Raw genomic sequence first — 17,788 nt, forward strand, 5'->3', positions numbered from 1 at the left:
CTGGACACAATGCTGACAGACACAGCAAACCTTCTTGCCACATCTCGCATTGATGTGCCATCCTGGATGAGCTGCACTACCTGAGCCACTTGTGTGGGTTGTAGAGTCCGTCTTATGCTACCACGAGTGTGAAAGCACAACCAACATTCAGAAGTGACAAAAAAATCATCCAGAAAGCATTGGTACTGAGATGTGGTCTGTGGTCCCCACCTGAAGGACCACTCCTTTATTGAGTGTGTCTTGATAATTGCCAATAATTTCCATCTTGTCTATTCCATTTGCACAACAGCATGTGAAATTGATTGCCAAACAGTGTTTCAAAGAAGTTTGATTTACTTGGAGTTATATTCTGTTTAAGTGTTCCCTACATTTTTTTGAGGTGTGTGTGTGTGTGTGTGTGTGTGTGTGTGTGTGTGTGTGTGTGTGTGTGTGTGTGTGTGTGTGTGTGTATATATATATATGTATGTATGTGTGTGTAATTCTAAGGAAAAAAGTGAAACAGATATAAACATCCTACAAAAATCGCTGTTGTCATTTTTACTGTATGGTAATGAGAACCCAACCTTTTCACCAAGATTTAGACAAAATTAATAAATATACTGTACTTCCCGACAACACAAAGGCCATCATTCTGAGGATGTTATCAAAATAATCCAGGCATAAAGTGGAATTCACAGTTACCATACTGGATCAATTCCAGACCAGACACTTCTAAAGGAAGTCATGGAAATTCAAAACATCCAAGAAATAAACATATCCATGCATAGACATACTAATACACTCAGTCCTCCACTTCCAACCCTGAGAGAAATAGTACAATAAGATACTAACTGTAATAAACCCCATTATCTAATAATCTATGGGGATGTCAACAGCAATTGTAGCCTCACACTCAAGTGAACAGACACTATGAAATTTGTTTGCACATATAAAATATTCCGTAGCAGGGAAAAAAAATCTGTTAACTAGATTAAACCAATGAGAAGGGATGACTATTTACTGACTTCCACATCGAGATGACCACTTTCCTGGCACAGAAGAGAAAAATGAGGGGGAAAAAGGACTTTCTCCGGCTAGAATGACAAGAGCTTAGGACAGGACCAGACGGCATGTATAAAAATCCCTTGAGCTATTCCACCTGAGTACAATTAAGGAGGTTGTCCACTACTTTTACATTGATGATCTAGGACAGTTCACCAATGTCTAATCAGCCGGGGTCCAATACTCGGCACCCCCGCTGATATTGGTTTCGGTGGAGGCTGATAGCCGTAAGAACTCACTTACCGACCTGCTCCAACTACATGTAGTGCCCGAAGCTTGATACTGCACATCTGCCTCCAATTCAAATAATAGGAGGCGGATGTGTAATGTCCTGTAGGGGCCACTAGTAGACAGTACAGCTTGGCAAGGGAGTACTTCCTGCCGACGGCAGCCGCCACAGATAACAGCTGATTGGAGGGGTTTGACTGGGTGAGACCCCGACCGATCAAACATCGATGACCTATCCTACAGATAGTGGAAGTAGTGGACAACCTCTTTAAATTTCAAGCAGGCTGTAATCCCCATATATATCTATGTATTTATCTCTGTTCATATATACAAATATAAAGCAGCTATAAGTTGAAACAGCCCACTAAGATACAGGGGGATTTGGTATTGCCTGTCCAATGAACTTTGAGAGTCCAGAGAGAAGTTTCTGCAGTGAAGAGCAGGACTAAGCTTCCTCAGCGCAGAAATGCACCTCGCTCCCACTCAGCAATACAGGAGCACAATAAAGGAGACATATGGCCGTTGCTCTCCACCTGGCACACCATCCAAAAGAAGGATAACCGAGTGCCTAGCAAGACACAGGGCAAGCTGTGAAGGAAGCGCGCCTCTGACCTACAAAATCCGTCCCACAGATGATATCTCAACCTTACTAAACGGTCGCAGCTGAGTAGGAGAGATCAAGGGAGGCTATAGATCACATTGGCCTCAGCAGTTGGCAAGTCATGGGTATATCCACTGGCTTCAGAAAGACTTAGTCCCCTGACTTCTACAGGGTTTCCTGTATGGATTGTAACAGGCAGAGTGAGCAATAGCCTAGGATACAAGGCAAATCCCTGGGAGCTCAAGCACTACACATCTTCCTCAGACAGCCATCAATAATACCCCCATTGGTAGTTGCATATATTTACTATTACCCAGATAGTACTGTAAACTGCATTTACTCACCCTTTTAGACTGTCAATGTTGTATTTTTTCTTCTATCATTTGACAATAAAAAGGTTTTCAAGATAGAAAGACTACTACTTGCCTTTGTGAATTTTTTGATGTGCAATAAAATTTGGTTTCCTTGTAAAACATTGCCCACATTCTACACATGAAAATGGCTTCTCTCCTGTGTGACTTCTCATGTGTGCGACAAGATTTGATTTGTATAGAAAGTTTTTTTCACATTCTGAACATGAATATGGCCTTTCCCCTGTGTGACTTCTCATATGTGCAACAAGATTTGATTTATGCGCAAAGCATTTTTTACATACTGAACACGAATATGGCTTATTCCCCGTGTGAGTTCTCTGATGAATAACAAGCTGATTTTTGACTGTAAAACATTTTCCACATTCTTGACATGAAAATGGCTTTTCACCTGTGTGAGTTCTCTGATGAGTAACAAGATGGTCTTTCACTAAAAAACATTTCCCACATTCTAGACATGAAAATGGTTTCTCCCCTGTATGAATTTTGAGATGTTTATCAAGACTTAATTTAGTTGACAAACATTTCCCACATTCTGAACATGAATATGGCTTCTCAGTTGTGTGAGTTTTCTGATGGTGAATAAGATTTGATTGCTCTTTAAAACATTTTCCGCATTCAGAACAAGAAAATGGCTTTTCCCCTGTGTGTATTCTCTGATGATTAATAAGAGAGTTTTTCATTGCAAAACATTTCCCACATTCTGGACATGAATATGGCTTCTTTCTTGTCTCAGCTACTTGATGTTCATCATCCCTTTTGTTATTTTTGGTTTGCTTAATCTGGGATGAATCAGAAGATAGGAGCTGTTGAAAAGGATCAGATACCTGATCTTCAGTTTGAGTTGTATCAGGGACACTGTCATGCTCTTCATATGAACCCGGTGTTACACTATGAGTATGTTGTGTAAAATCTGGAAATATCAGTTGTGCCTCTGATTTGCTGGAACAGTCATCTGCCAAGAATAAAACAAAATTTTATTTTTCAATAACCTTGCTTATGTATTACCGTTATTATTATACGATTTATACATTCATTTTGCCATACAGCAAAATTGCGTTGAAATGAGAAAAAAAAATTGAATTCCACCACTGTTTTTGTGGGTTTTGTTGTGCTATAAAATGTCCAAACAGCAAAATTCTTCAGAGCAGAAAACATTTAACAGTGCCAAATGTGTAAGGTTTTTTTTTTTATATTTAAGAGATTTATAAAAAAAAAAAGGCTGAAAATTGAAAAACAAAATAGTTTATGTTGCCCATTTCTGGGACTCTTAAATTATTTTTTTTTTCCGTCGCTAGAGCCGTATAAACTCACGTTTTTATTTATACCATTTTAGAGAACACAAAGTGCTTTGAAGGCGTTTTCACATTTTTTCAGGAGTGGCAGCGATTTTTGTTTGCAACTTAGGGAACATGAACATACGATCAACTAACAGAGAAAATGATGGTATCCTAAAAAGCCCTAAATCTTTGTTTGGAAAAAGAAAAAAGCCTCCATTTTGATTTTGCAATTTAAAACTTTACTATATATGTATCTAACTTTTCTACCAATCCAATTACACAATATTTTTATAAGAAACCCTAAAAACATAATTACACCAGACTGTGACAAGGCAGAATCTGTGACTTATCTGTGGTCACCACTCACCTGAATTGTCATCTGTAGATATCTCCACTTTAAACCACTCATCATTCCTCTCATAGGTCCCAGCAGTATTAATAAAGGTTAGATCTTCAGCCTGAAACAAATATTGGAAAAGTCACAGACAGATGGAGACTTCTCATGAAAGGATTTTAAAGAACAGAATAAAAAAATCTTAAGTTAACACGATGACCAAACATGACAGCCATAGTTGTCACATACAGTGCCTTGCGAAAGTATTCGGCCCCCTGGAACGTTTCAACCTTTTCCCACATATCATGCTTCACACAAATATACCAAATGTAAATTTTTAGTGAAGAATCACCAAGATCAGACCAATGATTATGGACATCTCAATAAGCCCTTACTTATACTCAAAGGAGTCCTCTTTTGCTAAATATTGGTATATGCAGTTAATATTTGCACAGACTAGATGGGTACCCTATATGCATTTAATATTCACTTCTCGTTCAGTGCAGAGCCTCCGGCTGTCTTTAAGGACATCTGACGCATGAGCATGAGTACTGTATATTTCGGACTATAAGACGCACTTTTTCCAAAATAAAATTTGGGAGAAAAATGGGGTGTGTGTCTTATTGTCCAAACGCAGGCTTACCGGGGGGTTGTGACAGTGGTGTAGCAGCGTCCCTTCCTCAGGGAACCGGCAGAGGTGTGGCGATGAAGAGGCTCGGAGTCGGCAGTGGGCGGTGCAGAGTGCATTGTTGTGGTTTCTCTGCAGCCATCTTCCTGAAGCTGTGGACCGCCGGAGGTGGCGCGTGAGCCGATTGAGATCTTGACTGACCTCTCGCACTCCATTTTCATGAGGCTGCGGGCGTGAGATCTCGGCAGCCCTCAGCTTCAGGAAAATGACCGCCAAAGGCAATGTGTGTGTAGATTGAGATCTCGGCAGCCATATTCCAGAAGCCGAGGGCCGTCAAGATCTCAATCTGGCCACCGAGAAACCGGTGATGCATTCGGCTTTGCTCGCCGTGGATACTGGACCGTGGAGTCGCCACATTTCTGCCACCAGCATCCTGAGCCAGTAATAACGTGAAGATGCTGTAGTATCTGCTAAATTACTCCAGGGTCTCCTCCTTGCTATCTGCTCTGCCTCACTGTCTACACCGGACCAGCAGCATCGCACCTGGGACTGCAGCATTGCCCAACTTCTGCCACCACCAGCTTCGTGAGGAAGGAACCATGCCTCCTGTGACCCCGCTCTACCAACGCCGGCCCTCAGGTAAAATGCCTTACATTCGGACAATAAGACGGACCCCCATCTCACAAAAATCTTTTTTCTGCTATTTTCCACCCCAAAATTTGGGGTGCGTCTTATGGTCCGGTGCATCTTCTAGTCCGAAAAATATGGTAATTATTTTAGACGCTTTAAATGGAGGTTGTAGGGAGGATTAGACATGGCGTATACAGACTCCTTGACACATGCGGACGGGCACCACTCCCGCACTGTCTCTTTGATGATCTCTTTTTTTTTTTTTTTTTTAAAGATAAGTCCTCCCTTCTAAGGGATGTATACCAGTATGTTCTCCTGAAGAACCAACCTACGGGGAAACACTCTGAAAAATATGCATACTGACCCCACTTTTTCTATGTATGTGATCAATATGGGAATATAGAATTCCTTCAATGACTGTTTGGAGTATGTGCAAAAAACAGAGTATGCAACTTGGCTATCAAATCCCTCTCTCTCTCTGGAGTGCATATATTAAAGCACCCATTATACTATACCTTTTTACTGGGAATTTCTATACCCCAACTCCTGTGTTACTGGACTTTTTGACTTATACAAGAGTTATAAGAAAATCCTAGATCTGTTGGGTAATGTGCAATATGCAACTTTGCTATAAACTGCATAATGAACCCCTATGATGCATATACCAAAGTATCATATCTGCATCAGTTTATATACAGGATCTGTGAATATGTGCAACATAGGTATTTGCCTGTACCCTCCAACTTCTCTTATATTATTATTTTGGTGGCTGTTTAGGGCCTCTAATACCTCCCTTTCTAATATATTACATGTGCCATATGGTATATCAGAAGCAGGGTACCACTTTTACCTGATTATGGTAATATGGTACCTTACAGCTATTTTCCTGTGCACCCTATTTCTTACAGGGTCATTTAGGGAAAGGGAGGGAGAGCCGGCGGTGAATGAGGGCATCACTGCGCAGGATTAAGGGTGCCAACGTCCACTGGTAGATAGGGAGTATATAGTATCCTATTTGGGTGATAGCTCTTCGGTTTCTTCCGTCCCTCATAAATTTACAGACCTTTGTCATATGGGGTGATAATAAATTTTGTTGTGTAATGAGTTATATTTAGTTTTTCATATTTATATTAAAAGCTACATTTTATATGACTATTTATAATTTGAGTACTAGTCACTCCAGGGGGGGAAATCAAATTTACAATTAGGAAAATCTCAATCAGGATATGGCCGGTGTCTCTAATAAATTGGCCATTTAGTGTACAATACTGGGGGATAAAACAGATGATCACAAGACCTTCATAGCCTTCTACACATCATAGGAAAGATTTCATGACACCTTCTCTCCATCTACCTGATGATCCTGAGGAACATTGGGATCTTCTTGTTTACAGTCTTGTGGAAGAAGAGGACGGGGACATCTCTCTGGTGTTGTCCTCTCACTGGATAGAACTGGAGGAAACACATACAGGGACTGAATTCATTATTTACATACAGATAATTATAGGCCGTGTGTATTTAGTCCTATTCATTACCTGGTGATGTGAGGGGCTGGGGAACCTCCATCATGACATCCTTGTATAGATCTTTGTGTCCTTCTAAATACTCCCACTCCTCCATGGAGAAATAGATGGCGACATCCTGACACCTCATAGGAACCTGACACATACAATGATACCATCATCCCCCCGATCCCTCCTTAGCGTTACTGTGTAATGTCCCAGCATTCCCAGCAGTGTCACCTCTCCAGTCAGCAGCTCAATCATCTTGTAGGTGAGTTCTAGGATCTTCTGGTCATTGATGCCCTCATGCATCAGGGGGTGAGGTGGAGGCCCGGTGATTGGGCTTCGGGGTCTTTCCCATCCCTCAGACACAGGGGCCTGACAACGCTCACTAGAGGTCTTCTTCACTACTGTGTAATCCTGGTTATGGAGAGACATTAATAAACCTCACTACAGATATTTCCAGAGTCCTCACCTCTCCAGTTCTGTCCATCTGTTATTCCCATAGATAAGAATGATGTAATGTGACGCCATCAGAATCTCTCACCTCTCCAGTAAGCCGGAAGAGGATCTCTAGGGTGAGGTGTAATATCCTCTCCGCCATCTTGTCCCTGTCCCTATCCATCCTTGTAGGGTCACTCAGGAGAATTCTCTTATATAGAAGTTCTCCACTGAAAGTATCTGATATTGTAGGGACCTGGATGGGGAGAAGATGAGCCAATGTTACATAATAAAGAACGCATTTTCTGCCAAGGGCCATTTGGATATTTATAGGGGCGGATATACCATATGTGCAGCTGGTGTGGCTGCACCGGGGCCTGGAGGTGGAGGGGGCCCATGCAAGGAGACTAACACTGAGGGCAATCTGGTCTGTTTATCAGGCCCCGAGGCTCCAGGTGTCTCTGGCCAGATTGCCCTCATATATGACAGGCTGGGAGGAAGCGATGCCTGCAGCTCCGCTGCCTACAGGAGAAAACGCCAACGGAGCTGTAGGGATCCATCCTGCTTCATGCCAGCGTGGCTGGATGATGTCCGCATTTAGCGCACGTCTGTTTCAGCGAGAAAGCAGCCTGCAACGAAGATGCTGCGGCTGCAGGGAACGTGCGGAGAGGCGAGTGGTGCTGTGTGTAGGTCTGTCTCTCTGCGGGGAACGTACAGAGGTGTGTGTGTGTGTGTACATGAGGAGAGGTGAGTGGTGTTCGGGTGTGCGTGTAGGTGGTGGAGAGGGCAATGATGTGGGTAATGGAATGGGCAGTGATGGTGGGGAAGAAAGCAATTATTGGGGTTGTGGGAAGAAGGCAATGATGGAGGTGGTGGAATGGGCAATGATGTAGGTGGTGGGGGAGAAGGAAATGATGTAGGTGGTGGAAAGGACAATGATGGAGGTAGTGGGGGAGAAGGCAATGATGGAGATGGTGATGAGGACAATAATGGGGTGGAGAGGGAGAACAATGATGGAGGTGGTGGAGAGGGCAATGATGGAGGGCGGCAATTCTTGGGGTGGCGGAGAGGGCAATGATGGGGGTGGTGGAGAAAGCATTGATGGAGAGGGCAATGAAGGATGTGGGGGATTATGATGGGAGGAAGAGGACTTACGAACAAGGGGAGATGGAGCAAGAAGTTAGATATGGATGTAAAATGAATTGGGTGGTGGAGGAGGGTGCTAAGCCCTTGATAGCATCATCCTCCTCCTCACAATTCATTGTCGTGCCATCGGGGACTTAAAATTTATTGCGGAGCGGTAGAGGAGACGACAAGGTGCATAGGACCCTTTATAATGAACTGAAAGGTGGGAGAAGACGCTGTCAGGGACTTTTAATGAATTGGGAGGTGACAGAGGATGCTCAGTACCCGATCGCATCATAATGAATTTGGGGGTGGGAGAAGATGCTATCAAGGACATATAGTGAATGATGGGGACACAGGAAAGGGACTAAGGCTATGTGCACACGTTCAGGATTTGCAGGAGAAAATTCTGCTGCATATCCTAATGTGTTAAAGGGACTCTGTCACGTGAATTTGGAGGGAACAATTTTCAGCCATAGAGGCGGCGTTTTCGGGCGTTTGATTCACCCTTACCCGCTGGCTGCATGCTGGCTGCAATATTGGATTGAAGTTCATTCTCTGTCCTCCGTAGTACATGAACTTCAATCCAATATTGCAGCCAGCAGGTAAGGAAAGGGTGAATCAAACACCCCAAAACCCCGCCTCTATGACTGAAAATTGTTCCCTCCAAATTCAGGTGACAGAGTCCCTTTAAAGGGAAGAAAGTTGCATAAAATACATTTTTTCTCCATGTTTTTGCCATGCTTTTGTTACATATTTTCTCCCACTCATTAGTATGGGTGAAATATGTTGCAAGAATTGACATTATGCAGATTTTAATCTACTGCAAATCTGCAAGGAAAAAATAAGCAGCGTGTGCATAAGACTTCAGGGATCTCATTCACTTTTCCTTTACTGTAAAACCTTGCATACTTTCCGTGTGCACATAGCCTTACAGCTAATTGGGGAGAGTCACAGACTGAATAATTTATATTATTGGGACTTATACAACCCCTGGCAAAAATTATGGAATCACCGGCCTTAGAGGATGTTCACTCAGTTGTTTAGTTTTGTAGAAAAACAGCAGATCACAGACATGGCACAAAGCTAAAGTAATTTCAAATGGCAACTTTCTGGCTTTAAGAAACACTAAAAGAAATCAAGAACAAAAAATGTGGTAGTCGGTAATGGTTACTTTTTTTTAACCAAGAATAGGGAAAAAATTATGGAATCACTCAATTCTGAGGAAAAAATTATGGAATCACCCTGTAAATTTTCATACCCAAAAATAACACCTGCATCAAGTAAGATCCACTCGTTAGTCTGCATCTAAAAAGGAGTGATCACACCTTGGAGAGCTGTTGCACCAAGTGGACTGACATGAATCATGGCTCCAACATGAGAGATGTCAATTGAAACAAAGGAGATGATTATCAAACTCTTAAAAGGGGGTAAATCATCACGCAATGTTGCAATAAATGTGGGTTGTTCAGTCAGCTGTGTCTAAAATCTGGACCAAATACAAACAACATAGGAAGGTTGTTAAAGGCAAACATACTGGTAGACCAAGGAAGACATCAAAACATCAAGACCGGAAACTTAAAGCAATATGTCTCCAAAACAGGAAATGCACAACAAAACAAATGAGGAACAAATGGGTGGAAACTGGAGTCAACGTCTGTGACCGAACTGTAAGAAACCGCCTAAAGGAAATGGGATTTACATACAGAAAAGCTAAACGAAAGCAATCATTAACACCTAAACAAAAAAAACAAGGTTACAGTGGGCTAAGGAAAAGCAATCGTGGACTGTGGATGACTGGATGAAAGTCATATTCAGTGATGAATCACGAATCTGCATTGGGCAACGTGATGATGCTGGAACTTTTGCTTGGTGCCGTCCCAATGAGATTGATAAAGATGACTGCCTGAAGAGAACATGCAAATTTCCACAGTCATTGATGATATGGGGCTGTACGTCAGGTAACGGCACTGAGGAGATGGCTGTCATTACATCTTCAATAAATGCACCAATTTATGTTGATATTTTGGACACTTTTCATATCCCATCAATTGAAAGGATGTTTGGGGATGATGAAATCATTTTTCAAGATGGTAATGCATCCTGCCATAGAGCAAAAACTGTGCAAACATGCCTTGAAAAAAAGACACATAAGGTCAATGTCATATCCTGCAAATAGTCCGGATCTCAATCCAATTGAAAATCTTTGGTGGAAGTTGAAGAAAATGGTCCATGACAAGGCTCCAACCTGCAAAGCTGATCTGGCAACAGCAATCAGAGAAAGTTGGAGCCAGATTGATGAAGAGTCCTGTGTGACACTCATTAAGTCCATGCCTCAGAGACTGCAAGCCGTTATAAAAGCAAGAGGTGGTGCAACAAAATACTAGTGATGCTTTGGCGTTTGTTTATTTTTCATGATTTGGCTGGGCAATATGTTGCGTGGCTGGGCAACATGCTGCGTGGCTGGGCAACATGCTGCGTGGCTGGGCAACATGCTGCGTGGCTGGGCAACATGCTGCGTGGCTGGGCAACATGCTGCGTGGCTGGGCAACATGCTGCGTGGCTGGGCAACATGCTGCGTGGCTGGGCAACATGCTGCGTGGCTGGGCAACATGCTGCGTGGCTGGGCAACATGCTGCGTGGCTGGGCAACATGCTGCGTGGCTGGGCAACATGCTGCGTGGCTGGGCAACATGCTGCGTGGCTGGGCAACATGCTGCGTGGCTGGGCAACATGCTGCGTGGCTGGGCAACATGCTGCGTGGCTGGGCAACATGCTGCGTGGCTGGGCAACATGCTGCGTGGCTGGGCAACATGCTGCGTGGCTGGGCAACATGCTGCGTGGCTGGGCAACATGCTGCGTGGCTGGGCAACATGCTGCGTGGCTGGGCAACATGCTGCGTGGCTGGGCAACATGCTGCGTGGCTGGGCAACATGCTGCGTGGCTGGGCAACATGCTGCGTGGCTGGGCAACATGCTGCGTGGCTGGGCAACATGCTGCGTGGCTGGGCAACATGCTGCGTGGCTGGGCAACATGCTGCGTGGCTGGGCAACATGCTACGTGGCTGGGCAACATGCTACGTGGCTGGGCAACATGCTACGTGGCTGGGCAACATGCTACGTGGCTGGGCAACATGCTACGTGGCTGGGCAACATGCTACGTGGCTGGGCAACATGCTACGTGGCTGGGCAACATGCTACGTGGCTGGGCAACATGCTACGTGGCTGGGCAACATGCTACGTGGCTGGGCAACATGCTACGTGGCTGGGCAACATGCTACGTGGCTGGGCAACATGCTACGTGGCTGGGCAACATGCTACGTGGCTGGGCAACATGCTACGTGGCTGGGCAACATGCTACGTGGCTGGGCAACATGCTACGTGGCTGGGCAACATACTACGTGGCTGGGCAACATACTACGTGGCTGGGCAACATACTACGTGGCTGGGCAACATACTACGTGGCTGGGCAACATACTACGTGGCTGGGCAACATACTATGTGGACATGCACATTCTAGAATTCCCCTTTGCGTTAGAATCGGGCCACCATCTAGTAATTTAATATTTGTTCACTTTGTTGCCATAAGTGATTATGACTCAAGAAGCATAAAACAAGTTATACAAGTTATACATAAATCACTTACACCGAAAACACGGCTCAGCACACCGGATAGTGAGCGTGTAATGGGTCGGTGCACGTACACACTGCGGCCACCGACAATAGAGCTGAGAATAAACCGACAGGAGGTAATAACAATGGAAGACATAGGGGACTATTCATAAAAAGCGTAAGAGCAATCCCACCAGGACAAGGTGCCCCCGCCAGTGACTCCCCTCACTACGTGCCAGCAGGGCTCAGAGGAACTGGGAATCCTGGATCCACCCTGTTATTATTTACTGGCGGGGTCCGGACATTGTTTATAGTTACAATATAGAAATTCTGTCATCAGTAATGGGGAATCTCCAGCACCTACCTCCACCTGCAGAGCCGCACACCACATATATGGCTGTTCTGTGCGCACAGGACCTGTGATGAGGTCACAGGAGGGGAGGAGTCAGGGGTCACATGATCAGGGGCCTCAGTGTATGCAGGACTCTGCTGTGCTGGTTGTCATGGTGCTGGATGAGGGGAAGTTTATGTGTGGGGTCAGGAGGGGTTTACAGGGTGTACGGAGCAGAGCCGCGGGTGTACGAGGTGTACGGAGCAGAGCCGCGGGTGTACGAGGTGTACGGAGCAGAGCCGCGGGTGTACGAGGTGTACGGAGCAGAGCCGCGGGTGTACGAGGTGTACGGAGCAGAGCCGCGGGTGTACGAGGTGTACGGAGCAGAGCCGCGGGTGTACGAGGTGTACGGAGCAGAGCCGCGGGTGTACGAGGTGTACGGAGCAGAGCCGCGGGTGTACGAGGTGTACGGAGCAGAGCCGCGGGTGTACGAGGTGTACGGAGCAGAGCCGCGGGTGTACGAGGTGTACGGAGCAGAGCCGCGGGTGTACGAGGTGTACGGAGCAGAGCCGCGGGTGTACGAGGTGTACGGAGCAGAGCCGCGGGTGTACGAGGTGTACGGAGCAGAGCCGCGGGTGTACGAGGTGTACGGAGCAGAGCCGCGGGTGTACGAGGTGTACGGAGCAGAGCCGCGGGTGTACGAGGTGTACGGAGCAGAGCCGCGGGTGTACGAGGTGTACGGAGCAGAGCCGCGGGTGTACGAGGTGTACGGAGCAGAGCCGCGGGTGTACGAGGTGTACGGAGCAGAGCCGCGGGTGTACGAGGTGTACGGAGCAGAGCCGCGGGTGTACGAGGTGTACGGAGCAGAGCCGCGGGTGTACGAGGTGTACGGAGCAGAGCCGCGGGTGTACGAGGTGTACGGAGCAGAGCCGCGGGTGTACGAGGTGTACGGAGCAGAGCCGCGGGTGTACGAGGTGTACGGAGCAGAGCCGCGGGTGTACGAGGTGTACGGAGCAGAGCCGCGGGTGTACGAGGTGTACGGAGCAGAGCCGCGGGTGTACGGAGCAGAGCCGCGTGTGTACGAGGTGTACGAAGCAGAGCCGTGTGTGTACGAGGTGTACAAAGCAGAGCTGTGTGTACGAGGTGCGTAGAGCAGTGTGTCCGGTGCGGAGCTGTGTGTGTACGGAGTAGACCGTGTGTGTGTGTGTGTGTACAGAGTATAGCAGTGTGTACGAGGTGTACTGAGTGTACTGAGTGAACTTGTGTGTGTACGAGGTGTACACAGCGGAGCAGTGTATGTGATATGTAAACGGAGCAGAGCCATGTGTGTACGGAGTTGAGCCGTGTGTGTACAAGGTGTACACAGCGGAGCAGTGTGTGTAAAATGTGAGCTTAGCGGAGCCATGTGTGTACTATCTGTGGGTCCATGAAGAATGCCCACATGAAAATTTGCCCACACAGTTTTGCAGCATCACAAAGGTTTAGATATGTGATATTTGAGGTGCAAGGTGAGGGTGTTCACATGTTATGTGATCAACTTGTGATTTTGCATTGACCTAGTGCAAAAATTATGAAGATCTGTGTTTTTGAAACACATTTGTTCCAGTCTGTCATTGTCATCAACAGATAGAGTCTGGTCTCCACTGATTCTGCCTTACTCCTGCTTACTGTCACACAGCGGCACATGCTGAGCTCAGGAAAAACCAGCAAGCAGCGTGATCCAGAGGATAGTTATTACTGCTATCTGTACTCAGAAAGGTATCACTGTTATCTGTGGTGTTACATAGGACTGCAGGTCACATCTACATTATCTGTACTCCAAGATATCACTGTTATCTGTGGTGTTAGTACCGGAGGGGGGCAGAGGGGGCCCACCCAAAGCTACTCTACTGTAACTATTGTTTGCCTGGGGGGCTGCCTTATACTACAGGGTCTGCCTGTGGGGGGGGGGGGGGGGGGGATGGTGCTGCTTTATACAACAGGGTCTGCCTGTGGGGGGTGCTGCCTTATACTAGAGTGTGCCTGTGGGGGTACTGACTTATACTACAGAGTCTGCCTGGCATGACATTGCATATGTTTGCTTTAAGCCTTTACTCTTTTCCCCCTAATTTGAGCTGGGATACAGCTGGCTGTTACCTTAATGGAGCCTTCTCAGTTCCCTGCTGTGCAGTGTTACATGGGCATTTAGGTATTTGCCCTGCTGCATACCTTCCTCATGTACGGTCCCTGGTTGCTGCTGTGAAGCTGTCCGCGGGTTGTGAGGTCATTTGCGGCTGGTGCATGACTTTCCACATGGCTCAGTGCATGCAGTCTCAGCCAGGTGCCCTGAGCCTCAGATCCTGCACTGTTTGTGCTGTAATGGTTTCTGTGTGTGCGGCCACACCTCCCCTGCTTTTATCAGGGTTAGGGTGTGTACTTCAAATGCTGTCCCCAGCCAATCGCTGAGGGGCAGCTTATATATAAAGCTCCCCTGCTCTATGGGTGAGGCCTGAGCTACACTCACAAAGCTCTTGAACGTTGCTATGTGTGTTTGTGTTCCTGCACCTCTTCTGTCTATGTTTTGGTACCAAAGTCCTTGCCTTGATTCTTGTTTTGTCCTGTTCTGGTGCCTGTCCTGGAGGCTGTAAATCCAGGCCCGAATCCTTGATCCTGAACTGTCTGCTGTGATTTGATTATGTTCCTGGAATCCCTCTGCATCTGGAGTCCCACTCCCAGTGACTTTGAGTCTCTGCTTCCCTGCACTGTCAGCTCCGGCCGGCCGTAAAGCACAGCGGTGACGTCACCGCTCTGCTTTACGGCCAGCCGGCGCTCACAGTCAGTGCAGGAAGCAGAGGGTCGGGGGACAGACACCGGAATGTAAGTATGTAGTGTTTGTTTTTTTTTTTTACATTTACACTGGTAACCAGGGTAAATATCGGGTTACTAAGCGTGGCCCTGTGCTTAGTAACCCGATGTTTACCCTGGTTACCCGGGGACTTCGCATAGTTGGTCGCTGGAGAGCTGTCTGTGTGACAGCTCTCCAGCGACGCTGCAGCGATCGGCATCGTTGTCTAGATCACTGCAGCGTCGCTAAATGTGACGGTACCTTTAGTTACATAGTAACATAGTTAGTAAGGCCGAAAAAAGACATTTGTCCATCCAGTTCAGCCTATATTCCATCATAATAAATCCCCAGATTTACGTCCTTCTACAGAACCTAATAATTGTATGATACAATATTGTTCTGCTCCAGGAAGACATTCAGGCCTCTCTTGAACCCCTCGACTGAGTTTGCCATCACCACCTCCTCAGGCAAGCAATTCCAGATTCTCACTGCCCTAACAGTAAAGAATCCTCTTCTATGTTGGTGGAAAAACCTTCTCTCCTTCAGACGCAAAGAATGCCCCCTTGTGCCCGTCACCTTCCTTGGTATAAACAAATCCTCAGCGAGATATTTGTATTGTCCCCTTATATACTTATACATGGTTATTAGATCGCCCCTCAGTCGTCTTTTTTCTAGACTAAATAATCCTAATTTCGCTAATCTATCTAGGTATTGTAGTTCTCCCATCCCCTTTATTAATTTTGTTGCCCTCCTTTATACTCTCTCTAGTTCCATTATATCCTTCCTGAGCACCGGTGCCCAAAACTGGACACAGTACTCCATGTGCGGTCTAACTAGGGATTTGTACAGAGGCAGTATAATGCTCTCATCATGTGTATCCAGACCTCTTTTAATGCACCCCATGATCCTGTTTGCCTTGGCAGCTGCTGCCTGGCACTGGCTGCTCCAGGTAAGTTTATCATTAACTAGGATCCCCAAGTCCTTCTCCCTGTCAGATTTACCCAGTGGTTTCCCATTCAGTGTGTAATGGTGATATTGATTCCTTCTTCCCATGTGTATAACCTTACATTTATCATTGTTAAACCTCATCTGCCACCTTTCAGCCCAAGTTTCCAACCTATCCAGATCCATCTGTAGCAGAATACTATCTTCTCTTGTATGAACTGCTTTACATAGTTTTGTATCATCTGCAAATATCGATATTTTTCTGTGTAAACCTTCTACCAGATCATTAATGAATATGTTGAAGAGAACAGGTCCCAATACCGACCCCTACGGTACCCCACTGGTCACAGCGACCCAGTTAGAGACTATACCATTTATAACCACCCTCTGCTTTCTATCACTAAGCCAGTTACTAACCCATTTACACACATTTTCCCCCAGTTGTAGCCTTACGTGGCTTATTTGGTGAATGGCTTAAACCAAACACCCCATCGATGGTGATGATAATAGTCCACATGAAACACTTATGGGGAGTTGAATTAATAATGGCGGAAAGGAGTAAAGAAAAATCTGCAGGGAAAGTATTCCCGCTGTGGAAAACGTTCATTGGTTTTCATTATGGCCCTCATGAAATATCGAGAATTATTAGTCCCTTCTGCCACACGGAATGGTACTGTCTGGAGGATCTGAGCGGGACGTTACGGGTCTTGGGAACCATTCCAGATGTATAATGTTCATTAAAGATACAACATATATTACCATAGAACGACACTCTTGATTATGCAAAATACAGTGAAAGAGATTCTCTTCCTTCCCCTACTACCCTTCTATGTATTCAGCCTGTCTTTTTACTCTTCGCCACGACAGCACCCCACATGAGAGAGAGGGATCCGCCCATAGGAACAGGAAACCTACAGAATAAAAGGAGGCGGTCCCCTCTCCTCCTCAGTTTAGGTTTCCTGTTCCTACAGGGACCCGGCTTACCTACAGATGAAAAGGATCCCTGGGCCATGCACCCGCCTGCGCCGGTGTCTGTGGGAACGGTAGGGGCTGCGGTTCCAGAAGCAGTGGCGGGGGAGCCCCTGCTTGCAGCCTCCCCCCTCGTCTGGCCAAACATCCGCGGTCCGGGCCGGTCACCGTAGGTCCGGCCGGCACCGTGAGGACGCGCGCGCTGCAGCGGCCGGCTTAATACCTCCGGCCGCTGCATGGTGAGTGAGAGCGGCGCGTCTAACCCGGAAGTCGCTGGAGCACTTCCGGGTTGGTCCGGGGAGGCAGGAGAATGGGCGGCAGATTCAAAAATGCAGCGCTAGCGTCGGGCCGGTGTGTATGACATGGCTTCACCGGCCGACGAAGCGCACCTGCCCACAGTGCAACAGCGCTCTCCCAGCAAGGAGAGAAGCGCAAGGAGCAGCACAAAGAGTGGTGGCCGACCTCCAGAGAAAAGTTCTACCACCAAACGAAATCCGCCTCCAGAACCGATACCTGTCAGCTTCACTGGGTGAGTTTTGAAAGAGTCTCTTCCTATATGCTGATATATGTTCCTCCTGTATCCTTCCTCTAGACTAAGAAAAGGACACACAAATCTAAACACAAAGAATGTGCCTTATGTACGCAGCCCCTCCCGGATGATTATGCTAAAAAACTGTGTTCGGAGTGTATCATGCAAACTCTACGGCAGGAAAATATTATGACTCCCTCAGATGTCAGAGCCATTATCCGGGAAGAAATGCAGGGTTTGGCGCAGACAAGTAGCGCCAGTACCCGTCAGCTCAGCAGGTCCCGATCTCCAGTTAGTTCGGAGTCAGAGGACGTATGTATATCCTCAGGCGAAGTGGAATCTCAGTCGAGTTCATCTGAGACTGAAGGGGGACTTTGTCTTCCCAGCAGTAGTGTGGAC

General features: G+C 46.6%; 1 protein-coding gene across 1 annotated transcript in view; it reads right to left on the reverse strand.

The window, feature by feature from the left end:
* Positions 1–392: 392 nt before the first annotated feature.
* Positions 393–17,788, reverse strand: part of LOC138666632 (zinc finger protein 665-like) — a 128,604-nt gene continuing 111,208 nt past the window's right edge. The window contains exons 9-15 of the mRNA XM_069754827.1: positions 12,156–12,200; positions 7,163–7,312; positions 6,856–7,035; positions 6,649–6,772; positions 6,468–6,565; positions 3,889–3,979; positions 393–3,196 (exon numbers count right to left, since the gene is read on the reverse strand). Coding sequence (XP_069610928.1) covers positions 2,289–3,196; positions 3,889–3,979; positions 6,468–6,565; positions 6,649–6,772; positions 6,856–7,035; positions 7,163–7,312; positions 12,156–12,200 — 1,596 coding nt within the window. The 3' untranslated portion in view covers positions 393–2,288. The remainder of the gene's footprint in view (positions 3,197–3,888; positions 3,980–6,467; positions 6,566–6,648; positions 6,773–6,855; positions 7,036–7,162; positions 7,313–12,155; positions 12,201–17,788) is intronic.

Source organism: Ranitomeya imitator, chromosome 2, assembly GCF_032444005.1.
Source record: "Ranitomeya imitator isolate aRanImi1 chromosome 2, aRanImi1.pri, whole genome shotgun sequence".
Lineage (NCBI taxonomy): Eukaryota > Metazoa > Chordata > Amphibia > Anura > Dendrobatidae > Ranitomeya > Ranitomeya imitator.